Genomic DNA, 26,483 nt, shown 5'->3' with positions numbered 1-26,483 from the left:
GACATGGAGTTTCACCTTGGAGACTCACACAGACATAAACAAAGGAGAAATCATTCCGTGTGCCGGAGCTGTTTGCACCAGGAAAAACCCGCTTCTGGCAGCGCCGGGGAACAAAACTGAATCGGGCTCCCCTCCCTTTTCCTGAGGTCCCAAGGTAAAAAGGGCGGGGGCTGGGGGGGATAGGGAAAGACTTCTGGCCCCAGGCAGGCGCTCCCCGGTGGCCCCGCGGGGGGCCGGGGGTGGGGGTGGGCTGAGCGCGCCCGGCTCGCAAGAGAGAAAGAGAACCGACCTCGGAAGGGGCCCGGCCATCTGGGAGGAAGAACGGGAGGAGGATTTAACCGCGCCGGAGCGATTAAAGGTCCGGTTCCGGAGCACCGCGGCCCGGGTCCCCCCTCGCCGTCGCCACCCGGATCGCGTCGAGCCGGTAGGCCCGCGTCCGCTCCGCCGGCCCCGCACAGACAACAACGCCGCCCCTGTCCTGCCGCCGCCGTCGCCGCGGGGATGGACCGGCTAAGGTGAGCGCGGCGATATAAAGTGCCTATTGTTGCTGCGCCCAGCCGGGGCCCCCCGGTCCAATTCCACCCAGCTGCTCCCCGACTAGATTTTGCCAAGCGGGACGAGGATCGGAGAGCCGTCGTTCGTTGGGATGACAGCAATAAAGAAGACATTCATTTTTAATACTCCCAAATTATGTTCAGTTGAGTAAATTTCAATTTGTTTGGATTTAAGGTCTTCCAAAGTTGAGGCCAGCGTGCTGCAGAAAAATATTAAACTATCTATAACCCCTGTGTCAACAGATGATGCTACTGGGAATGGTAAGTGAATTAATTTTCCAGGGAAAATTAATTACTTATGACTTACAGTTGTAAAAGCAAACAACGTAACTCTGGATTAAGGCACATTTAATTTCTGTTTGTAGTAGCGATTAAATTAATTTCACATAATTCATGGTATGTAATGGAAAGCAGAGCAAAAATGAAATCTTAGACAATGACTGACACCGAAAAACGTGTATATTTATGGAGGCGATCCAAAAATCAAGGTCCAGATATTAATCGCCGCTTAACGAAACACGGTTTCGGGCTCTTTAACGATTGTTCATCGTGACAATTTTGAAAGGGATTGTTCGAAAGATAGAATCGACAGTACAAGGAATAAAATCGGAACTCTAGAGTGGTTCAAAAGCATCTCCTCTGAAAGTCCACAAAAAGCCTTTCTGAACTACTTACTGTCCAGAAAATCATCACTCCCTGGTATCTTTAAAGTGATTACTATGTGCAGAGCACCGTACTCAGCGCTCGGGAGAGGACAACACAACGGAATTATCATCTAAATCATATAAAATTCAGCCGCAAGAGGCAGGGAGGGTAGCCGGCGTTAAATTCAATACACCGTTTTTAGCGTAGTTGCCTATTTGCTTCCCAAAGTGACCCCTGTTCCGTTCCTCCTTTTCCCCCTTTCCCGTCCATGGAAGTGCTTTTAAAATGGATTTCCCCGTCGCTCTGTGAGTAGGGGACATCGAGGATTCTCGAGATGACGGAGCCTGAAGCGCCTGCCCGGAGGAAAGCACGGGAACCGCTCGGGGTAGAATGTTCGGGCTCAAAGGAGGCGCCAAGATGCTATTTTCTACAGTATTTAACTCGGACTTCTCGGCCTACCTCATGAACGGGGAAGGAGGTCCCGCCTGGCCCTGAAATAATCACGTGATGAGAGCTCCGTTCCCTACCCTACCTCCCAGACTCCCTCTGTCAATCCGGGTATCCTGGCTGCAGCCTATAATAATAATTATTATAGTATTTATTAAGGGCTTAGTATGTGGCAAGGACTGTTCTAACCACTGGGGTAGATGCAAGATAATCAGGTTGGAGCCAGTTCCTGTCCCATATGTGGCTCACAGTCGGCGTGGTTCAGAGAAAAGAGCCCGGGTTTAGGAGTCAGAGGTCATGGGTTCTAATCCCGGCTCCACCACCTGTCAGCTGTGTGACTCTGGACAAGTCACTTCACTTCTCGGTGCCTCAGTGACCTCATCTGTAAAATGGGGATGAAGACTGCGAGCCTCACGTGGGACAACCCGATTACCCTGTACCTACCCCAGTGCTTAGAGCAGTGCTCGGCACACAGTAAGCGCTTAACAAATGCCAACGTTATTATTATTATTACCGATCCCCATTTTCCAGATGAGGGAACTGAGGCCCAGAGAAGTTGTGACTTGCCCAAGGTCACACAGCAGACAAGAGGCAGAGGCGGGACTAGAACCCAGGTCCTCTGACTCCCAGGTCCGCGGCTCTTTCCACCAGGCCACGCTGCTTCTCAGCCTGCCCTTCCTCGGTCTCAGCCCCCGACGGTGGTGTTTGCAGAGGGCAGCCCAGGCCCCCAATTTTCCCTTCGGTCCCCGCGGGGAGTCAGCCCGATTCCCCTTCGCAGCACTCAAAATGGCCTCAACGCCCTGACTGAGGGAGAAAAGATGAATTTTTAGGGAAGGGCCCTAGGTGACTTGAGCTCGAGAAACACGATGGGAATGAGGAAACTAGAGCCCTCCATATGTGTGTGTGTGTGTGTGAGAGAGACACACACACAGACAGAGGGGAGTATTTGAGAGAGACACAGTCACCGTTCATATACACAAACGCACCCCACACACCCCGGGAAGCTTCTGACCAGCCCTGCGGACTTCAATTTGAAACGCTCCCCACACCAGGCCAGCCCCGGTCCTGCCTCTGAGCCGCCCGCTACTCGGAGGCTCCGAGCGAACTCCCGGCAATTTTACGCCACGTACGAGGGCGTTCCAAATCCAGACTCCAAAGAGAAACTTTCGAACGGTCCGGTGCCCGGGCTCCCCTGAGCCCAGAGGGAAGAAACCAGCCTAAGGTTTGATTCAACAGCCTGAACTCTGGAAACCGAGGGGCTCGTTGCAACACCGGCGTGGGCCAGAGAGAACAACCCGTGCTGTCCGGCTCTGTAAATAAAACCGACTCCGGCGGGCGGGACCCGGCCATCCCGGGGGGTCAGTTCGGTCTTCTCACTCTGGCTTTCGCCATCCGCAGCCCTTGGCAAGATGGCCCCTTTCTGTCCGGCCGGGCCTTGGGGACAGGGCCACTCTCGGAACTTGCTCCCCCAGCAGCAAAGGGGTTGGAACCGGTTCTGCTGGGGACTGGGCCCTCTGGCTCCAATCCATCACTCAATCGATGGTATTTACTGAACGCTTACTGTGTGTAGAGCACTATGCTAAGCACTTGGGAGAGGACGATAGAACAGAATTAGCAGACACATTCCCTGCCCATAATGAGCCATTAATCGAGGGTACTTCTGAGCGCCTGCAGAGCGCTGACCACTGGACTGAGCATTTTGGAGAGAGTCCGGCAATAGAGTTGGTCGTCAAGAACCTCCAGCGGTAGCCCATCCATCTGTGTATCAAACAGAAACGCCTTACCGTCGGCTTCAATCACCTTGCCCCTTCCTACTCCACCTCGCTAGTCTCCTACTACAACCCAACCCACACATTTCGCTCCTCTACAACCTTCTCTCTGTACCTCGATCGGGTCTATCTCGGCGCTGACCTCTCGCCCACATCCGGCCTGTGACAAGGAACGCCCTCCCTCGTCGTATCCAACGAACTATCACTAACCCCCCTTCAAGGCCTTAGAGAAGGCACTTCCCCTCCAAGAAGCCATCCCTGACTAAACCCTCATTTCCTCCTCTCCCACTCCCTTCTGAGTCACCCTCAGACTTGATTCGCACCCTTTACTCACCCCTCCCTCAGCCCCACGGCACTTATGTGTGCACTTGAGAAGCAGCGTGGCTCAGTGGAAAGAGCACGGGCTTTGGAGTCAGGGCTCATGAGTTCGAATCCCAGCTCTGCCACTTGTCGGCTGTGTGACTGTGGGCAAGTCACTTAACTTCTCTGTGCCTCAGTTCCCTCATCTGTAAAATGGGGATTAAGACTGTGAGCCCCATGTAGGACAACCTGATTCCCCTATGTCTACCCCAGCGCTTAGAACAGTGCTCGGCACATAGTAAGCGCTTAACAAATACCAACATTATTATTATTATTATGTCCACATCCGTAATTAATTTCAATCGCATTTATTGAGCGCTTACTGTGGGCAGAGCACTGTAGTAAGCGCTTGGGAGAGAACAGAGAAGCAGCGTGGCTTAGTGGAAAGAGCCCGGGCTTGGGAGTCAGAGGAGGTGGGTTCTAATCTCGGCTCCACCACCTGTCCGCTGTGTGACCTTGGGCAAGTCACTTCACTGCGCCGCAGTTACCTCATCTGTAAAATGGGGATTAAGACCGTGAGCCCCACGTGGGACAACCTGATTATCTTGTATCTACCCCAGCACTCGGAACGGTGCTCGGCACATAGTAAGCACTTAACAAATACCATAATAATTATTATTATCATTACTACAGCACAACAATGTAACAGACATTCCCTGCCCACAAAGAGCTTACGGTCTTACAGCCCCATCGGAACGGCTTCTCGCCAGAATCGGTTCGTGCCCGTCTGAACCTCCTGCTTGTAGCCGGGCTGGTGGCCGGCCGTCAGAGAACGGGCAGATGCCACACGGCAAAGGCTTCCATCAGCCCGGCAGGAGGAGAAAGCGGGACGAGTGAAAGATGCCAACACCCGTCCCCTCCCGGGGCCATGTTTCTTGGGTCCCAGCTGAAATTCACGGGCCAGCAGGATCGCTGCAGGGACCCGCTCATTTTCTTTTCATCTAAGCTCTCGGGTCCCGGCATACCCTCCGCAACACAACTCGACCCCTCGTCCAGCCCCTGCAGCCCTGAAAGAGTCGGTAATTATATGATGAGAAACAGCTTGATTACGGGAGAGGAGAAACGGCCCATCCACAGACAGCTGTTTCTTATCGGCTCAGGGGAGGCCTCGCCTGCCTCCGTCTCCGAAGCTGAGGCCCTTGAGGGACGGTGGGTCGCCCGGACGCGGGCGGTCAGGGAGCGGCAGAACTGTTCCCCCCTCCTCGGTCGCTCCCTCGACCTTCCCCAGCGCCCGGCTTTTTTGATTCAGTGCGGCTTGGGATGACGATTCTTCCCGGTGGGAAATCGGAGGCCCCGCCGGCCCGCCCGGCGCTTCCACCGCCGGGTTCTGCCGGTCTCTGCCGGTTGCTCTGAACGACGAGGCGGCTGAGACGGCAGAGGCCCGCTTCCTCATTCCTGGGCCTGACCACAGCGCGGCACCGCCATCCTTAATCAGTCGGTCGATCCTATTTACTGAGCCCTTACTGTGTGCAGAGCGCTGTACTGAGCGCTTGGGAGAGTAGAATACGACAGAATTAGTGGACGTGTTACCTGCCCATAACGGGCTCAGTCTTCGGCATTTAAAACGTGCCAAAGCCGGGCAGATCCTAGATGATCAACTCAGTCACAGTCCCGGTCCCACACGGGGCTCGCAGTCTAAGCAGGAGGGGGAGACCGGGTCCTGAAGCCCCATTTTACAGGTGAGGAAACTGAGGCCCAGGGAAGTCAAGTGACTTGTCCAAGGTTACCCACCAGGCATGTGGTAGAGCTGGGATTAGAACTCGGGTTGGTGGTCTTTCCACTAATAACAAAACCACGACCACCTCCTCCACCACCACCCGGTCTCCCCCAGCCTCAGGGGAGTCGGCAGTCCGGGGGAGTCAGAGAGGTAACGGGGGAAGCCCAGCGCACAGACCACGTCCCCCCAGTTCTCCCCGCTCTCCCCGTCCGCGACCCTCGTGGCAGACGCCGCGGCGGGAGGGTGGGGACGAGGAGGAGGAGGAGCTGGGCAAGGGCCCAGGTTGCAGGCCTGGGTTCTGTGGGCAGTGCTTGGCCGGGAGAGGCCCGGGGGAGGCCCCGGACCCTGCCAACGCCCAGACGAGGGCTCTTGCCTCATCTCACTTGGCCGCCATCGAGTTCAAACCGTCTCGAACCGGCTCCCCTCGGGGCCCCGGGCCGGGGCCTAAAAACCTGGACGGACACTGCCCTCCTGTGGCTGCGGCCCACACCGTCGTGGGCGCCGGGCAAGGAGGGAGACGGCGGGCAGCGCGGGGGGCCGGCGGCCAGGAGCGGGCCGGTCCCAGTCCTCGCCCGACACCCCCTGGCACGGGCCTGGAGTCAGAAGGACCCGGGCGCTAAACCCGGCTCTACCACTTGTCCGCTGCGTGACCTCGGGCAAGTCGTCTCTGGGCCTCGGTTCCCTCGCCCGGAAGACGGGGATTAAGACGGTGAGCCCCCTGAGGGACAGGGACTGCGTCGAACCTAATTTGTCTGTGTGCACCGCAGCACTCAGTACGGTGTTCGGCACAGAGTAAGCACTTAAATATCACAATTATCACGATGACGATGCTTCAGAAAGCCTCTGCAAGCCTCCCGCAGCTCACTCCAACACACACCCTCCCGCTGGCCCCATCTATTCAAAATAAATAAACCGACGGAATGAAAATCCTGTGCAGCTCCGGGAAGAGTCCCCCCACCCTCCCGGGATTCTATCTATCCTCTATCAATCCTCTATTCCTCTATCAGTGACACCCTCGCCCGGTGCCCCGACGACAAACGGCTTGGGATCCTCCCGTCGCCCCGGCCCTCGAGGCCTCCCGGGCGCCTCTGTAAGTATCGACTTCCGACGCCTACTATTTTGCCACTTACTCCTCCGCCTGGCCCTCTTTCCGCTTCATCCTCCCGCCTGTGGTTAACTTCCGGGTCCGTCTCCCCGGCTAGGCTGCCAGCTGCTCGAGGGCAAGGTAGGGATGGCGTCGACCCACCCTCCGCGGCTCTCCCGGCCGCTCGGTCCGGCGCTCGGCCCCAAGGAGGGGCTCTGTGGGATCCGTCGGTCGGAAGGCGGGGGAGCGCTGGCCGCCCCTGCCCTCTGAGCACCGGCGGTCGGTAGTCAGCCCGAGTGGGGCTGATGGAGTCTGCCCTCCGTTTGAAGGGTCATTTGTAAAGAGAAGCGGGAGGCCGCTTTAGCGCAGAGGGAAGGGCCCGGCTCACAGTCCGCGTTCTGGGGTGCGACTGGACGAGAACGAGGCCGAGCCGGAGAAAAGTCCTCTCTTGTCAACACATAGCGGGACTCTCCTCTCATTAGCGATTTTCCACTCCGACGTGCAGGGACTCGTAACGCGCAGCCCGGGGACACGGAGTGCCCCAGAAATTTGCTTTTTCCACTGGGTTTCTGCCCACGGTTGGTTTCGTTGTTCCCCGGGAGGTAGGAGGGAAAAGGAGCGAAAGGCATCCCGGTACGGAGAGTTCCGGTGTTGGGTCTCCCTGGTCAAATATAGAGCTGAAACCGTGACACCAAGGGGAAGGCGCCGTTTGCCGGTCTTGGCTCCCCACGGTCCCGCTCAGCATGCCCGGCCCCCGGTTGGCACCGAAGCTCCGGGCTGACCGGACCGGGCCAGCGGACTGCCCCAGGAATTCATTCATTCATTCAGTAGTACTTAATGAGCGCTTACTACGTGCAGAGCACTGTACTAAGCGCTTGGAACGGACAATTCGGCAACAGATGGAGACACTCCCTGCCCAATGACGGGCTCACGGTCTAAGGGTTACAACTGGTGTGAAACAACACCCAGGCGGCTCCACACCCCGCAGGGAGATTGATAAAATCTCACTCTTTCCAGTGAGTATCCCCTAGTGAATGGTAAACCGTACAAACCTCCAGACACTTCGGGCACCCTCGATCAATCAACGGTCCCTACTGAGTGCTTACCGTGTGCCGAGCACTGTACTGAGCACCTGGGAGAGTACGATAGAGTTGGCAGGCACGATCCCTGCCGATGAGGAGCCTACGTTCTCGAAGGGGAGACCGACACTAAAATAAATTACAGAAAAGGAAATGGCCGGGCGTAAAATTCTTCTTCTCAGCCCTCGGTACCACATATGACGTAAGCAGTGTGGCCTAGTGGAAAGAGTGCAGGCCTGGGAGTCGGAGGACCTGGGTTCTAATCTTAGCTCCGCGACTCAACTGCTCTGCGGCCCTGGGCACGTCACTTCACTTCTCTGTGTGTGCCCCAACTGTCTGATCTACAAAATGAGGATTCAATACCTGTTCTCCCTCATTCCTTATAGACTGTGAGCCCCAGTGGGGCCTGATTATCTTGTATCTACCCCAGGGCTTAGTAGAGTGCTTGGCACACAGTAAGCGCTTAACGAGTACCACAGTTACTATTATTACTTATTTCAAATACTGGAGCTGTAAAGATTCTTCTGCTTGCCTGACTCCCTCATTGGAGTGGAGGCTCCTTAAGGGCAGGGAATGCTTCGGTTCTCTGCTTCGTATTTCCCTGAGTGTTTAGGACAGTGTCCGGCGCCCAGAAGATGCTCAATACACCTTGAATCATCAGGAGGATGAGGATAATAATAATGACAATCGTGGAACTGAGGTGTTCACTTACCGCACTGCCCGTAGGAGGGAGAACAGGTAGTGAACATTCATTTTATAGATGTGAAAACCGAGAGGACAAGAAGCCGAGCCGGCATTAGAACCCAAGCCCTCAGGCTCCCAGCCCCGGGCTGCTACCCGATTACTCAAGCCGGGGTCGGGCCTTCAGAGGTCTACGAAGGTCTGTTTTCTTCCGATTCTGTGGTGCTAAAACTCAGAAAAACAACGATCCTGCCCGGTCGGGATGGGATTCAGTTCTGCCAACGCTGCACTGACCCGGCGTAACCTTGTGCCGGGGTTTCGGCGTCAGGTTCCACAGGCCAGGCGGGCTTCACAGAGCGATGTGAGTGAGTTACCAAGCCCCTGCCAAGAGTCCTCTCCGACGGGCCGGACGGCTCACCGACGCACAGTTTTAATCACGTCGGAACATGAACCTCAGAAGGGCAGAGCAGTGGTACCAGAGTGGAAGCCTGGGCAGGAGCCAGATACAATCTCCCGCCCGTCGGTGTCCCGCTCTCACCGACGCAATATAACACTAATGACAATAACAATAATAATGATTATTTTTATGGTATTTGTTAAGCTCTTCCTATTTGCCAAGCACTGCTCTAAGCGCTGGGATCATCAGGTTGGATACAGTCCCGGTCCCACACGGGGCTCACAGTCTTAAGCCTCTTACAGATGAGGTAACCGAGGCACAGAGTAATGAAGTGGCTTGCCCAAGGTCACACAGCGGGCAAGTGGCGGAGCCGGGATTAGAACCCAGGTCCTGCTAACTCCCAGGCCCGTGCTCTGGCCACTAAGCCAGGCTGCTTCAGTGTGAGGCTTAAAAACCAGCACGTTTTAACTTACTTGAAAGCTCTCTTGCAAGTGTGACTGAAAAGATAAAGAGCTTCTAAAAATGAATGACTCCAATACACAACTCTACCAAGCTGCTAATGGAACAGGCCAGGGCGACGTATCCAAAATGAGGGGCTGGGGGCGGAGGGTAGAGGGGGAAGGGAGGAGGAAAAGTCATATTGCTATTTTAACTGAGCCACAAGAGTATAGAATAATAAACAAACACCAGTCAGTCAACAAATAAATAGTTCTTGATGAGGTTGTTAGAAATTTCAAAGAATATCAAAAACAGAGGGAAAGAGTTTTCAAGTGGGAAAAAACCAAATAGTAGGAGCGATGGCATTTACTGAGTGCAGTAATAATAATGTTACGGTATTTGTTCGGCGCTTTTCTGTGACAAGCACCAAACTAAGCGCTGGGACAGAAACAAGTTAGTCAGGTCAGACACAGTCCCTGTCCCAGAGGAGGTTGCAGACTAAGTAGGAGGGAGAACGGGCGGGTATCGAGTCCCCATTTTACAGAGGAAACTGAGGACCAGAGAAGTGAGGTGACTTGTCCAAGGTGATATAGCAGGCAAGTGGCAGGACTTGGTACACTGACTGGCACACAGTGAGCACTTAAATACCATAAAAAAAAACCCCAAACAATTCTAGAAATCCACAACACGAGCCTTTTGTGCTGAGGCAGGAGAAAACGTGAAGGTGACCTTGCCGGGAAACCGAAATCGATCACCTAGCTTCATTGTCCAAGGTCAGCGATGTGCAAAGAGGAAAGAGAATGAAGCCGAAGAGGAAACTCGATCGCTGCGCGTTAATTATTGAAGGGGGCTTCTGCTCCGGACTTCGGAGAAGAACATTTTTCAACTCGAGCCCCCGAGAGTGCTTCGGCTCTGGGTGAGATGACCGCGCTCTGCATTCCCCAAGTCCAGATGAAGAAAAATTGCCTGCCAACGGATCTTAGGAAAGAGGAAGCTGGGATTTTGACAGTCTGAGAGCAGTTGGCGACGGAAATACTGAGCAGTGGCCAGATGCGGGGAAAGCGCTCGGCCCTTCAGGGTGTGTTTTTTTTTTTTTTCTTTTCCCCACATCGGGGAGGCACTTCCGCTGACCCTCCAGATCGGGTTCGCCATCTCAGTGCCTCACGCTAGAAGAGCGACAGGAAGCCAGGGCGCGCTGATGCCCAGGGTAGGGACCAGCCTGAAATCCCCACATGGGGCAGGGCACCTGGGCCTCAGCAGAAAGCAAATCGCCCTCCCAGTCTCTGCCTTTGAGTCCACTTGAGGACGTTCAGACTCACGTTTAGACTGTGAGCCCATCACCGGGCAGGGATTGTCTCTATCTGTTGCCGTATTGTACATTCCAAGCGCTTAGTACAGTGCTCTGCACATAGTAAGCGCTCAATAAATACGACCGAATGAGTGAATGAGTGAGCACCTCTTGCTGGGTCCTGAGAGGGCCGACTTCCTCTCCTGGGGCAAGTGTCACTGGGGATAGTCCGGCGGCCCTCCTGGCCAAAACCCCCAGGATTCCCTGAGAATCAAACCCGCCTCGAACAAGGGCCCGGCCACCCAGCTGCTCCCAGTGTAACATTAATCATAATAACGGTGGTATTTGTTAAGCGCTTATTATGTGCCAGGCACTGTATTCTAAGCGCTGGGTAGACACAAGATAATCGGGATGGACGCAGTACTTGTCCCACGGAGGGCTAACGGTCTTAATTCCCATTTTACAGAGGAGGTAACTGAGGCACAGAGAAGTGAAGTAACTTGCCCAAGATCACAGAGCAGACGAGTGGAGGAGCCGGGATCGGGAGCCGGGATCGGAACCCGGGTCCCTCTGACTCCCGGGCCCGGGCTCTATCCACTAGGCCAGGCTACTTCTCCTCCATTCCGCTCTGGGAGCCTTCCACCGAGTCCACTTGCCAACGTCCACAAACTCTGTGAACGCACCCCGCGCTCTTCGGAGATCCGGGAGCCCCCGCTCCGGAAAGCGGGAGAGAGGCAGAAAGAGACAGGGAGGAAAAGAGATTCAGGGATGGCCAGGAAGTGCCTCAACCGGGTTGGAGGATGACCAAAGAACGCCGGCCGAACAAAACCGGTATCTGCCCGCACTTGTTTCTGGACACACGAGAGCCCAGGGTAAGAGCTCAGAGGACTGTGGGGCAGGGGGAGCTGACGGCACCTTCCTGGAGGAAGATCAATAGCTCCAGCAGCTCAGCCTCTTCCACCTTCCCCCGCCACCGTAACGATGTGAAAAGGAGCCGGCGGCTCAGATCGAGTTACCCGTCTGATCTAATGTTTTTCGTAGGCTATAAATCAGGCCGCGGCCATTGGTAAATCTCAACTGCGACTGCTAAAGCCCGGAGCCAGGAGCGGGGCGGGATCCACAGGAGACCTCGGGGGCCTTCACTCCTCTTCCCCCAACGCCACACAAATCTTCGAGAACGGCCGCGCAGCTCATCGACACTTAATTCCCGAGGAACGCTTGGGCGTCGCGATACCGGCATCCCGCCTCGCTTTACCTGATACATTCCCACTCCGATGTGCTTCGGCTCAATTTTCACCAGCTCAGCTAATGGGTCCTGGACCCGTCTCGCTATGGAAACTGGAAAACAGAAGGAGAAAGCGAGAGAGGATTAATGGGAAAAGCAGGGCCCGAGAGCCTCTCTGGTTCCCGACGGTCCGGGCGGAAGCCTCGCTTCTGGAAGGACATCCCACAGAATCCCAATAAGGCTCGACGGCGGGACGGGGGACCCGGGCGGCAGCCGGGCAGGGAGGGGGGGCCGGACTCTGTCTGGCAAAGGCGGCGGAGGAGTAGTGTGGGCTGCACCAGTCTGCCCACCTGCCCACCTCGGGGGCATCTAGGAAATGTCAATCTTATTTATTGAGCGCTTACTGTGTGCAGAGCACTGTACTAAGAGCTTGGGAGTGTACAATATCACAATATAACAGACATATTCCCTGCCCGCAACGACCTTACAGTTTAGAGAGGGAGACAGACGTTGTTAAAAATAAATTACAGATAGGTACCTAAGTGCTGTGGGGCTGGGGTGGGAGGGAAGGAATAAAGGGAGCAAGTCAGGGTGACACAGAAGGGAGTGGGAAAAGAGTAGAGGAGGGCTTAGTCAGAGAAGGCCTCTTGGAGAAGATGTGCCTTCAATAAAGCTTTGAAGGAGGGGAGAGTAATTGTCTGTAGGATATGAGGAGGGAGGGCATTCCAGGCCAGAGGCAGGATGTGGGTGAGGGGTAGGGGGATAGACAAGATCAAGGCACAGTGGGAAGTTTGGCATTAGAGGAGCGAAATGTGCGGGCTGGACTGTAGTAACAGAGTAGCAAGGCGAGGTAGGATGGGGCAAGGTGATGGACTGCTTTAAACCGATGGTGAAGGGTTTGTTTTCGATGCGGAGGTGGACGGGAAACCACTGGAGGTTCCGGAGGAGTGAGGAAACATGGCCTGAAGGGTTTTGTAGAAAACTACTTGATGCCGGGGCCCTCAGCAGTCTCCCCGCGGGGTCCAGTGTGAGGCCAGCCAGCCCTGCCTCATGCCCGGGGGGCATCCTGCCCTGGGTCACCCCTCATCTCCACATCCTATTCGCTCTCCCTTCCGTGTCACCTCTGCGCTTCCCAGGCCCTCTGGCCCCTCTAAACGGTAAGCTCGCTGTAGGTAGGGTACATGTCTACCAATTCTGTTGTACTGGAACCCTGTCCCAATCAGGATTACCTATTCTACTGAAGTGTCCTCTCCGGAGTTCTTAGGACAGTGCTCTGCACACGGTATGCACTCAATTAATACCACTGATCAACTGAGTGATTTGATACTTATCCCATCTCCACGGCACTGTTGGCAACGGAGGGCAGAAGGGTGGTTGTCTATCTGCCTCCGCATCAAACAGAAACTCCTTAAAGCGCTCAATCAGCTCACCCCCTCCTACTTAACCTTCCTGATTTTCTACTACAACCCAGGGCGCACACTTTGCTCCTCTAATGCCAATCGGCTCACTGTACCTGGATCTCATCTATCTCACTGCCAACTCCTCGTCCGCATCCCACCTCTGGCCCGGAATGCCCTTTCTCTTAATAAGAATAATAATGATTACGGTACTCGTCAAGTCCTTACTATGCGCAAAGCACTGGGTGGATACAGTCGGACTCAGTTCTTGTCCCACATGGGGCTCACAGTCTTAATCCCCATTTTACAGATGAGGTAGCTGACAACAATCACTCACTCCACCTTCAAAGCCTTAGTGAAGGCACGTCTCCTCCTTCCCTGACTAAGCCCTCCTTTCCTTTCCTCCCACTCCCTTCTGCGTCATCCTGATTTGCTCTTTTTACTCCTTCCGTGGTATCCCTCTCTAGAGAAGCAGTGTGGCTCAGTGGAAAGAGCCCAGGCTTGGGAGTCAGAGGTCGTGAGTTCGAATCCCGGCTCTGCCACTTGGCAGCTGTGTGACTGTGGGCAAGTCACTTCACTTCTCTGTGCCTCAGTTACCTCATCTGTAAAATGGGGATTAACTGTGAGCCTCATGTGGGACAATGTGATGACCCTGTATCTACCCCAGCGCTCGGAACAGTGCTCGGCACATAGTAAGCGCTTAACCAATACCAACGTTATTAGACTGTGGGCTTGTTGTGGGCAGGGAACGTGTCTGCTATATTGCACACTCCCAGGCGTTGAGCAGAATGCTCTGCACACAGTCAGCACTCAATGAATACCACCGATTGATTGACTGGTCTGCAAGCTACCACCGTCCCCGGGCGATCAGATGTCTGCAAAGACGAGCCTGGTCGAACTTTGGCCGCTGTGTTCCCCGTAACCCCCACCCCCTCGAATCGGGGAGCGCTGACGGCAGACGGCCCGATAACCCCCTTTCAGAGGGAAGCTTCCAGAGTCCCGGCTGTGTGGCGTTTTCCGGAGCCTCGGTGGCTTCGGTGTCCCGCGCGCCACTATGGGAATCTACTGTTGGATCGCCGAGTTCCTCTTACGGCTTTACAAATCATTAATAATAATTATGGGATTAAGCGCTTACAACGTGCCTCAGCCCCGGGGACAGACACGAGATAATGAGAACGGACACAGTCCCCGTCCCACACGGCGCTTCCGGTCGAGGAGGGAGAGAGAATGGGCATTTCCTCCCCATTTTGCAGAGGAGGAAACTGAGGCCCAGAGAGATTAAGTGGCTCGTCCAAAAACTGAGTTAACGACCTTGACTGATTTGGGGAAGCATCAAGGCCTAGTGGGAGGTAGCACGGTTTAGCGGAAAGATCATGGGCCTGGGAGTCAGAGGACCTGGGTTCTAATTCTGGTTTCACCATTTGTCTGTTGTGTTACCCTGGGCAAGTCGCTTTGCTTCTCTGTGCCTCAGTTCTCTGTAAAATGGGGATTCAATACCTGTCCTCCTTCTTCCTTAGACTGGGAGCCCCATGTGGGACCTGACTGTCCTGTATCTACCCCAGCGCTTAGTTCAGTGCTTGGCATATAGTAAGCACTTAAATTCCACAGTTATCATTATTACTATTTCATGCGGAACCCAAAGTGTGAAAGGTCATTGAGCCGACAGGGGAATGTAGATGACCTTAAACTGAGGGGCCAGAAAACCATCCTTAGGAAAAGGTTTTTTTCCTGGATCTGAATGAAGTGGCCTCCCTACCTGGTCTCCTGGAGTTAGTCTGGCCTGTCAGGAGGGAGTGTATTAAGGCTGGCAGGGGTCTTGTTGGGGGATGGGGGGAGACGGGGGAAAGGAAAGCTTGAGGATGAATGTGACCAGGCTCAGGGCGCAATCCAGCCACCTTGGGTATTCATCGAGCACTTAAACTGCGTGCGGAACACTGTGCTGAGGGTTTGGGAGAGGATGAGAGAGTAAGCCGACACAGTCCTCCTACCTGAGGGAGCTGATAATCCGACAGGGAGTTGAAATGAATCACAGCCGGGGGCGTTGGGGGTTGCTAACGGGGGTCTGAGATCTCTCCCCCCCCGCCCCAGGCAGGGACGGCCGAGAGCCGGTCCCCCTCAGCCCCTCGCCCCACAGCGAAAAGCTGAAAATTTGGAAAATCCAAAGAACTCATCTTCTTCTAATCTCTTTCCTAGAAGACAATGCTTCTCTGTTGTTCTTCCGGGCAGAGGACGTTCCCCGCCTCCCCCCACCCTCCCCAAGGAAAGAAAGAACAGAAAGGTGCGTCCTCGGGAGGCCGGGATTAGAGCGAGGCCCGCCTCCTGCCACTTCCAGAAGCTCAGAGAGCCGGAGGGAGAGGGACGGGAAGGAAGTCGGCCCCTGTGGAGCAGAGAGCCCCCGAGCTACCAATTTATAATTAGTTCAACCTCAATACCTGTCATGCACAACGGAGACAACATTCCGCTCCAATCCCCCTGCCTGGCGTGTACGGGAATGCCCGGATGGGAAACTGTCATTTGTCGCCTTGTTCCCAAAGCAGTTCTCGCATCCCCAGAGCTAGAGAAAGGGCCCTGTGCACTCGCTCTGAGATAGCTCAATAATGATATGGCTACTACTAATAACATTTTTTAAGCGCTTACTATGTGCCACGCACTGTTCTAAGTGCCGGGGTGGATACAAGTAAATCAGATTGGACACAGTCCCTGTATCTCATGGGGCTCACAGTCTTAATCCCCATTTTCCTGATGAGGTAATAATAATAATGATAATTATGGCACTTATTAAGCACTTACTATATGCCAAGCACCATTCTAGGCGTTGGGGTAGATACAAGGTAGTCAGGTTGGACACAGTCCCTGTCTCACATGGGGCTCTTAATCCCCATTTTCCAGATGAGGTAACTGAGGCCCAGAGTAGTGAAGTGATTTGCCCAAGGTCACACAGCAGACACTTGGCAGAGCCTGGATTAGAATCCAGGTCCTTCTGACTCCCAGGCTCGTGCTCTACCCATTAGGCCATGCCGTTTTTCAATGCAGTTGAACCATAATATGTCGTCTGGGGTGCCGTCTGGTCACTCCGAGACCCGCTTCAAAAGTCCATCCCCTCTCCTCGCTGGTGCCTTTGGGTCTGGTCAGGTCCCATTCCAATCTGCCTCGGCGTCAGCCCTGCCCATCATCCTCTGTCCGGTTTCCTCCCAGCCACCTCCCAGGAAAGCCCCAGACGCTCCGGGCCACCCTCGCTCGGGGGGCACCTGGGGGAGAGGGGGCCAGTTTACCGATAACCACGCCCCGCTCCCTCTGGCACCCCAATTCTCCTCACTCTTAATCTGGCCATTTACACTAATATGGCAGACGCTTCCATCCCGATTTAACTCTCTCTCTTTGCTTCATCCTATCCTCCGATGCACAGGTACTTTTAGTTCACGCTTGCTGAACAGTGACATTAATAATAATAATAATAACGGTGGTATTCGTTAAGCGCTTACAGTGTGCAGAGCACTGTTCTAAGCGCTGGGGGGAATACAAGGTAATCAGGTTGTTCCACATGGGGGCCACAGTTTTAATCCCCATTTTACAGATGAGGTAACTGAGGCACAGAGAAGTTAAGCGACTTGCCCAAAGTCACACAGCTGGCAAGTGGCAGAGCCGGGATTCGAACCCACGACCTCTGACTCCCAAGCCCGGGATCTTTACACTGAGCCACGCTGCTTCTCTTCTTGCTTCCGTGGGCAAATCACTTACCTTCTCTGTGTTTCAGTTACCTCAATACAGAGCCTGGGACAAAGTAAGCACTTAACAGATAACGTTAAAAAAAAAGCCGGAAAGACCTATACTAATCTAATGCAAATCCAAGAGCAAGGGCGACTCACTGTGGGCAGTGAATGTCACTGTTTATTGTGGTACTGTACTTTCCCAAGCGCTTAATACAGCGTCTGCACACAGTAAGAGCTTAATAAGTATGACTGAATGAATGGGAGAAGAGGAAATGAGGGCCTAGTCAGGGAAAGCTTCTTGGAGGAGATGGGCCTTCAAGAAATGCCACTGATGGTGATGAGAGCACCCTCAGTAGCGATCGCATTTACTGAGCGCCCACTGGATGCCGTGCCCTGCTCCTGTCAATTGGGAAGTGCAACACGGAAAAGGAAGCGCACAACCGGACCTCTCCCTTTCGTGGAAGTCTCGCCCTCTAAGACTACAGTCAGCCTTCCACTCCCAGAGCTCAGGAAGGATTGGAAACGCGAGGCCGACTGGGCCATTTTCACCGACCTCTCTGGGGCCCCGGCGACTGCCGCGGGAAGCTCAGGCCCGGCAGTCCCCCGATACCCTCGGCTGCGTTTTGGGTGCCCGGGAGGGCGGACGAGCCCCGTTCCCATACCTGCGCTCCTCAAGTTGGGGTCCAGGTCCGGCATCTCCTTGCCGGCCTCTGGGCTGACGCTGTAGATGGACGCTCCGGCCTCGCTGACGATGCTGGGGGAGACACATGGGGACAGAGAGGAAACCATCAACCAAGTGAGAGGGAGAGAGAGGGCGGCGGGAGGGGAGCAGGAGGACAGCGGTGCCGCCGGGAGGCAGGGGCGACCGGACACCCGGGGGACTCGCCGGACAGGTAGCCGGGATCCGGAGCCCCTGGCTTCCAATCCCGCCCCTTCCCCGTGTGGCCCCCTCAGCGGTCTCCAGCTGACCTCTGCCCCTCCTTGACCGTCTCCACCGTCAAAATGGTTGACAAAAGCCGAGAGGCCTGTCCGGGATTCTGACAGAGCAGGAGCCGCCAGAGCCGGTCCCGGGGGCGACCCGGTGGCCTACCCCTGGACCGCGCAGCAGCATTCTCCCCCCGGCCTCCCCTTCCCCAACTGGGAGTCAAGGCTTTCCCATCTGTACACACGGCTGACCAACGGACCGGGTTCCCTGGAGTCACTTCTTTTTTTTAAAAGAATTTGTTAAGTGCTTGCTGTGTTCCAGGCACTGTATTAAGCACTGGGATAGAGACTAATCAGGTTGGAAACGGTCGCTGTCCCACACGGGGCTTCACAGCCTTAGCTCCCATTTTACAGACGAGGCAACCGAGTCACACAAAAGACTTGCCCAAGGTGACACAAAGACTTGCCCAGGTCCTTCTGACTCCCAGTTCCAGGCTCTGTCCACTAAGCTACACTGTAGCCTGGTGGTATGCCACACCAGCACGAAAAATCCTGAACTATGAAGAGGTTCCCTGCACCCCAGCAGCCCCTAGCCTTCCCACCGGGACCGCCGAGCCTCATCCGGTCCCACCCCACGGGGCCGACTGACAGCCGGACTCCAGGAGGGCTACAGGGAAGCAGTGTGGCCTAGTGGATAGAGCCTAGACATAGTAACGTCCGTCTCCCGCTCACTGGGGGCAGGGAATGTGTCAGTTCACTGTAGTACCGTACTCTCCCAAGCGTTTAGTACAGTGCTCTGCACACAGGAAGCACTCAGTAAAAACGACTGAGTGACTTTGGGCAAGTCACTTAACTTCCCTGTGCCTCAGTTACCTCATCTGGAAAATGGGGTTTAAGACTGTTGAGCCCCACATGGGACAACCTGATTACCTTGTAACCCCCCGGCGCTTAATAGAGCACGGGCCTGCAGGTCAGAAGGACCTGAGTTCTAATGTCGGTTCCACCACTCATCTGCTCTGTGAGCTTGGGCCAATCACTTCACTTCTCTGGGCCTCAGTTACCTCATCGAATAAAATGGGGATTAAGAGCTTGAGTCCCAGGTGGGGCAGGGACTGTGTCCAACCCAATTACCTCGTATCTACCCAGAGCTTAGTACAGTGCCTGGCACATAGTAAGTGCTTAACAAATACCCCAGTTATTATTACATGGTGAGCTCTTAATAAATACTCTACTACATCTGCGGGCAGATCTCTCTGCTCCAATTCATTTTTTGCACTTGGTTTCCAGGCTGTTCAAAACCCAAAAGAGATTCTGATTCTTGCACGGAATACCAAATCGCCGAGACGTGATTTTTTTTTTTTTTGAGGTAGATTGAATTTCGCAAGGCAAACTGCCCTCAGGTGAAACACATTAGGCTCAGACGCCTAACAGTTCTAGGACATTTTACTCTCTCCCTTAACGAAAATTCAGCACTTCTCAAAAACAGTAGCTCAAGCCCTCTCTTCTGTTTCCCGCGTCTATCCCCGATTCCTTCGCTCCTCTTTCCTTCCCCTCCTCGTCTCTTTCGTCTTCCATGTCTCTGCCTCTTTCTCGTTCTCTCTCACTCCTCCTCTAAACTCTAAGCTGCTTGTGGTCAGAGACCAGGTCTACCAACTTTACAATATCGTACTCTCCCAAACACTTAGTACAGTGCTCTGTACACAGTTAACGCTCAAAAAATACCACTGATTGATTTCCCTCCTTTCTTCCTTTATCAGACAGCCCCCATTTGCCTGTTTGAGCAGTCCTTTTTTTAAAAAAGTGCTCACAGTGTGTCAAGCGCTCTTTTAAGTGTTGGGGTAGATACAAGTTAATAAGGCCAGATACAATCCCTTCCCCACATGAGGATCACAGTCTAAGTATGGGGGAGAACAGGTATTGAATCCTCATGTTGCAGATGAGGTAACTGAGGCACAGAGAAGTGATGAGACTTGCCCAAGGTCATACAGCAGGCTCATGGTGGAGCCGGGATTAGAACCCAGATCATCTGACTCCCAGGCCTGGGGTCTTGCCGCCGCGCCACACCGCTCCTCGTCTCTCTCACCCGGGGCGTGCCCCGCTAAGCTAACCGTGGGCAGGGAATGCGTCTGCTTATTGTTGCACTGTAGTCTCCCAAGCGCTTAGGACAGTGCTCTGCACATAGTAAGCGCCCAGTAAATCCCACTGACTGACTGCAGCCCTCAGAGCTGAAAGCCATCAGACCGGGAAGAACGAAGGCTGGCGCCGTCCTCCTCCCGGTCTCCCCTGGGACTCCACCCTCTGCGTTTTCAAAGCGGGGTTCCCTCCGGCCCGAAACGGCAAGTCAAACCACGAGGAAACTCCCCAGGGGCGCCCGCCTCGCAAACCACGGCGTCAAACGGGCCTCTTCGAGGGCCCTCACCCTAACGGGCTTCCTGGCCTCCATCGAGAAGCCGCTCCAGAGACGCTTCAGACGAAACCCCAAACCGATCAACAAAATTCTTTCCACTTTAGTAAACGTGTTTAAAAGATACAGGATGCGTCTCCGCGCACACGCGAGTGTTTACGAGAATTTCCCTCTCCTCCGTCCAGGTTTCGGGATTGAAGCCGACCAATTTCCTGCGCGCCGGCCTGGCCGGCGGGGCCTCCGGTGCTCGCTCGTCTTTATTGTACTGAACCAAGCGCTTGGGAGAGTACAATATCCCGGAATCTGGGCGCCACGTTCCCTGCCCGCGGCACGGCACAGTGGATGGAGCACGGACCTGGGAGTCAGAAGGTCACGGGTTCTGATCCCGGCTCCACTACCTGCCCGCGGTGTGACCTCGGGCGAGTCACTTCGTTGGGCCTCAGTTCCCTCATCTGGACAATAGCGTTTAAGACTGTGAGCCCCATGTGGGACACCGACTGTGTCCTACCTGATTACCCTGCATCCACCCCAGGGGTTAGTACAGTGCCTGGAACATGGTAAGCGCTTAACAATTACCATCATTATTATTCCAGTGGCCCGGAGCGATGCCGATGCCGCTTCCTCCTCTGCATCGCCATGTGCCAGCCTGCTGAGGATCTAGGAGAGCGCATGCCCCGCTGCCCGGTCCACAGGGACGGTTGCCTCAGAGCAGCGGTGGCGGGATGCCCAGGGCACCTGCAGGTCAGCTGGGGCCCGCCCCGCGGCCCGGGAATAATAATAATTGTGGTATTTGTTAAAACGCTTACTATGCGCCAGGCTCTGTACTCAGCACTGGGGTGGATACAAGCAAATCAGGTCAGACACGGTCTTAATCCGCATTTTCCGGATGAGGGAACTGAAGCCCTGAGAAGCTAAGTGACTTACCTAAGGCCAAACAGCAGACAAGTGGTGGAAGCGGCATTAGAACCCAGGTCCTTTTGACTCCCAGACCTATCCACTAGGCTATGCAGCCTCTCTGGAAGCGGGCCCTGCTCTGGCTGCCCACCCCAGCTCCCTTTCTGGTTCTGGGTTCTTGCCCCTCCCCGCAACAGTGAGGATCCGGTGCCCAAAGGGCACAGCATTTCCATTTAATCATTCATTCAATATTATTTATTGAGCGCTTACTATGTGCAGAGCACCGTACTAAGCGCTTAAAATGTACAATTCTGTAACAGATAGAGACAATCCCTGCCCAGATCTAACAGGGGGAGACAGACGGCAAAGCAAAACAGAACAAAAACAAGACATTATCGAGATAAATAGAATCAAGGGGATGTACACCTCGTTAACAAAATAAATAGGGTAATAAATGATATTTACAAATGAGCACAGTGCTGAGGGGAGGGGGAGCAGAGGGAAAAGGGGAAGCTCAGGCTGGGAAGGCCTCTTGGAGGAGGTGAGCTCTCAGTAGGGCTTTGAAGAGGGGAAGAGAGTTAGTTTGGTGGACGTAGGAGGGAGGGCGTTCCGGGACAGCGGGAGGACGTGGGCCGGGGTCTACGGCGGGATAGGCGTGAACCGGGGACGGCGAGGAGGTGGGCGGCACAGGAGCGGAGCGTGCGGGGTGGGCAGGAGAAAGACAGAAGGGAGGTGAGGTAGGAGGGGGCAAGGGGATGGACAGCCTTGAAGCCAAGAGTGTGGAGTCTTTGTTTCGTGTGAAGGTTGATAAGCAAAGATACAGCCCAGTCGAGCCAGTGGGAACGGGGGTCTGTGGTCCTGGAAGCCCCTCCCCACCCCAGAGCTCTCCTTAAGTAGCTGGGATCCCACCCACCCCCGCAGCCATCGTCTGGTGGCTGAAAGGCCAGAGCCCGTCACGCTAGATTTCTCTCCAAAAGGGAGCTCACGGTCTTGAGGGAGAAAGGTGGTAAGATCAGGGATTTAAACCCCATTTGCAGATGAGGAAAAGGAGGCCTGGGGGAGGTGGAATGACTTGTCCAAGGTAAGGGAGCAGACCAGTGGCAGGGCCCGGGGTACGGCCCAGGTCTCTCATTCCCAGTGCTAGGTCCCGCTGCCTCTCATGACAGGCATACAAAAGGGAGAGAGACAGAGAGAGACAGAGACAGAGACAGAGGGAGAGAGGAGAGAAACAGAGAAGAGGGAGACAGAGGGAGACAGAGGGAAGGAGCACGTGTAAAGAAGAGGAAGAAAAGAAGGGAAGGAGGGTCCAAGTTGAGGGGCAGGAGCAATACCACAATTATTATCGACCCTTCAAAACGTGAGAAACACGTGGCGGCGTGGCTCAGCGGAGAGAGCCCGGGCTTGGGAGTCAGAGGTCACGGGTTCAAATCCCGACTCCGCCGCTCGTCAGCTGTGTGACTTCGGGCAAGTCACTTCACTTCTCTGGGCCTCAGTGACCTCCTCCGGAAAACGGGGATGAAGACTGTGAGCCCCACGTGGGACGACCTGATCACCTTGTCTCCTCCCCAGTGTTTAGAACAGTGCTTGGCACATAGTAAGCGCTTAACAAATGTCATTTATTATTATTATTATTAAAACGTGTTGCAGTAGCACCACCTGGTGGCCGGCTAGACACATTTCTTCCCTCTCAGGCCTAGGGAGTCAGAAAGAACAATCGATTCCAAGTCCTTCTCCCCGCCAAGAAGGCCTGCATTTTCCTCAACTGATCAGTTCCCCCTCAGCTGCAAGTGCCTGAAATACTCCAGGGCAACGGTGGGAGAAAACCCAGGCTCCTGGGTTCCGGGGGAAACCGGAGGGGGGGGGGCCGGCAGCGGCAGTCCCCAAGGCCGGATCCCGAGACGCACGGGATGTCACCGCAGGAGGCCGCGGAGATGCCATTTCGTGGAAGATCGCACTCTGATTCCGTGTGGGTGGGGAGGGGCCCACCTGACCGGCCCCATGGCTCGAGGGCCACAAGCCCGGGCAACACGGTCACCGGGATTCTGTGATCCAATCCGGGAAGCCAAGCGTCCCTGGGGTGGAGAGGGGGACGTCCCCACGGTGATTTCTGAGCTCAGGAGTGAACGGCATCGGGGCTGGAGCCAGGGAGAGCTGAGGCCTGGGGAGAGAAGCACACCGGCCGGGCACGGGGCCCGAGCACGGCCACCTGCCGCACTCCAAACACGCCCCAAAACACATGCCTCCCTCAGGGGAGATCTTGGGACAGAGACTAATAATAATAATAATGTTGGCATTTATTAAGTGCTTACTATGTGCAGAGCACTGTTCTAAGTGCTGGGATAGATACAGGGTCATCAGGTTGTCCCTCGTGAGGCTCACAGTCTTAATCCCCGTTTTACAGATAAGGGAACTGAGGCACAGAGAAGTTAAGTGACTCGCCCACGGTCACACAGCTGACAAGTGGCAGAGTGGGGATAATTCTGGTATTAAGCACTTACCGTGTGCCAGGCACTGTTCTAAGCGCTGGCCTAGAAAGAAGCTGATCAGCTCGGTCACGCTGCCCTTCCCACCCGGGGCTCACGGCCTTAAACCCCATTTTACAGATGAGGGAACTGAGGCCCAGAGAAGTGGCTCGTCCAAGGTCACACGGCTACCAAGTGGCAGAGCCAGGATTAGAACCCAGGGCCTTCTGCCTGCCAGGCCTGGGCTCTATGCACTAGGCCACGCTGCTTCTCGGACTGACGTGTGACCCATCGATTTCAGCGCCGCGGCTCCGTGCTGACTCCCCCGTTGTGACCCCCGCCTCAAACGCTCGGAGAAGATTCAGGGCCGGATGTTGCTCGACTTCTACACTTACTAGTCGCTAGACGTTTCCACACGTTCCCACTAAGATCGGGTTTCTAGAACTTACCTGATTTTTATTTGCTCTGAATGAATACCTGCTGCCCACATTAACCCCATTGAAAGAAAGCAGTCATGTGAAAGCTTTATTAGGAAAGAGCTAAAGTAAGCGGGACTTAGCTCTTGCAGGATGAATGTGTGGGTGGGTGCGTGTGGGTACGCGTGTGTGGGGACATGGGTGGGTGCGGGTGCATGGGCGCAGAAACGCATGTGCGAGCACGCACGAGCACGCATATACTGTTATGCATCTGCATCAATCTGAGGGAATTTGTAGAGGGAGAAGAAGGATTTGTCCGTCCTGGGTTTTCTCCCGCACTCGACCGCTACTGAGCAGCCAGGAAATCAAGAAACTCGATTTTGGAAGGGGCAGGAGGAAGGGAGGGGTGTTAATGGTCTTCCGATGAGTCAGAGGACCCGGGTCCTAATCTCGGTTTCCTCTCTTGTCTGCTGTGTGACCTCGGGGAAGTCGCTTTACTTCCCTGGGCCTCGGTTACCTCATCTGTAAAATAGGGATTAACTGCGAGCCTCACGTGGGACAACCCGATGACCCTGTATCTCCCCCAGCGCTTAGAACGGCGCTCGGCACATAGTAAGCGCTTAACAAATACCGACGTTGTTACTGTGAGTCCGAAGTGGAAGATGGACTGCGTCCAACCTATCTTGTATCTACCCCAGTCCTCAGTACAGCCCCAGGCACAGATATCATTAATCCAAAAACAAGCCCCCAAAACAGCGAAAAAACCCCCACTTCATTTTACTTATACGTTTGCATTTGACAATTAGCTACCTAGCAAATGAACATTCTTGTGTGCTTTTGCAAATCATAACAACAATAAAAATAATAATAATAATAATGGTGGCATTTGTTAAGCACTTACTGTGCGCCAGGCACCGTACTAAGCGCTGGGGTGGATACCAGCAAATCGGGTTGGACACCGTCTTTGTTCCACAGAGGGCTCAGAGTCTCAATCCCTATTTTACAAATGAGGGAACCGAGGCCCAGAGAAGTGAAGTGACTTGCCCAAGGTCACCCGGCAGGCAAGTCCCTGAGCCAGGATTAGAACTCAGCTCCCGCTGACTCCCGGGCCCGTGCTCTATCCACTAGGCCACACTGTTTCCGTCATGAACGTCTGTCACGGTGCATACACCTGGGTTTGAGTGTTTTGGAAACAACTCCTGAAGGGGAAACCTCCCCGTTGGTGCCTTACTGTAGGGAAGCAGCATGGCTCAGTGGAAAGAGCCTGGGCTTGGGAGTCAGGGGTCATGGGTTCGAATCCCGGCTCTGCCACTTGTCAGCTGTGTGACTGTGGGCCAGTCACTTCACCTCTCTGGGCCTCAGTTCCGTCATCTGTAAAACGGGGACGAAGACTGTGCGCCTCACGGGGGACAATCTGATGACCCTGTGTCTCCCCCAGCGCTTAGAACGGTGCTCTGCACATAGTAAGCGCTTAACAACTTCCAACGTTATTATTATTATTTGAGACTCCTGCCATCCTCCCTCTAATAGCCCGTCTTCCCAAGCCCCCCAAGCCACTTCCTAACTGCCGCAGCCTCGGCTCCCCTGCCATCTGGCAGAGGGGCAGCCAAAAGGGAAGGACACGAGGGGGAAGGAAGGAGGCTGGATGATCCACAAGCCGGATGATCTCTCCTCCCCACTCCGGCGCCTCCCGCCCCCGGACGCTCGAGCGTGGATGGCAGCGGGCGAAAAGAAACCACTGGGCGTCCGTCCGGGGCTCAGTTCCATACCCACCGATTTCCTGGGGGGGGTGACCGCTGGGGCGAATTAAGGAAGGACCCAGGCTCCCCCAGGGCTGTGGCGGGAGACCCCGCCGCCGGCGGATTCGGGGGGGCTTGGAACGGGCAGAAATCTACTCTTCTCCCACTCCTGCGTCACCCTGACTTGCTCCCTTTATTCATCCTCCCTCTCGGCCCCACAGCACTTACGTCCATATAAAATGGTGGTATCTGTTACGCGCTTACTATGTGCAAAGCACCGTTCTAAGCGCTGGGGGATACAAGGTGATCAGGTTGTCCCAAGGGGCTCACAGTTTTAATCCTCATTTTACAGATGAGGTAACTGAGGCACAGAGAAGTGAAGTGACTTGCCCCAAGTCACAGAGCGGGCAAGCGGCGGAGCCGGGATTCGAACCCGTGAACTCTGACTCCAAAGCCCGGGCACTTTCCGCTGTGCCACGCTGCTTATATTAATGTCTGTCTACCCCTCCAGACTGTAAGCTCACTGTGGGCAGGGAATGCGTGCTCGGCACACACAGAGTGTTTAATGAATACGATCGTCTAACTACTCCCACTGTGGGCAGGGAATGCGTGCTCGGCACACACAGAGTGTTTAATGAATACGATCGTCTAACTACTCCGGCAAGCCGGCTTGGGATTGATTCCATTCTTTTGTTAATGAGATGTACATCACCTTGATTCTATTTATTTGCTATTGTTTTAATGAGATGTTCATCCCCTTGATTCTATTTATTGCTATTGTTCTTGTCTGTCCGTCTCCCCCGATTAGACCGTGAGCCCGTCAAAGGGCAGGGACTGTCTCTGTTACCGATTT

At 54.7% G+C, this 26,483-nt stretch overlaps 1 protein-coding gene across 5 annotated transcripts in view; it reads right to left on the bottom strand.

The window, feature by feature from the left end:
* SRBD1 (S1 RNA binding domain 1) overlaps positions 1 to 26,483 on the bottom strand; it is a 132,916-nt gene that overhangs the window by 39,426 nt on the left and 67,007 nt on the right. For all 5 annotated transcript variants that reach the window (XM_029071844.2, XM_029071847.2, XM_029071846.2 and 2 more), the window contains 2 exons: positions 17,454 to 17,545; positions 11,715 to 11,797 (listed from right to left, as the gene is read on the bottom strand). In XM_029071844.2, coding sequence (XP_028927677.1) covers positions 11,715 to 11,797; positions 17,454 to 17,545 — 175 coding nt within the window. The remainder of the gene's footprint in view (positions 1 to 11,714; positions 11,798 to 17,453; positions 17,546 to 26,483) is intronic.

This window comes from Ornithorhynchus anatinus, chromosome 9 (assembly GCF_004115215.2).
Source record: "Ornithorhynchus anatinus isolate Pmale09 chromosome 9, mOrnAna1.pri.v4, whole genome shotgun sequence".
Taxonomy (NCBI): Eukaryota; Metazoa; Chordata; class Mammalia; order Monotremata; family Ornithorhynchidae; genus Ornithorhynchus; species Ornithorhynchus anatinus.
This window is presented reverse-complemented; position numbering and strand designations above follow the sequence as displayed.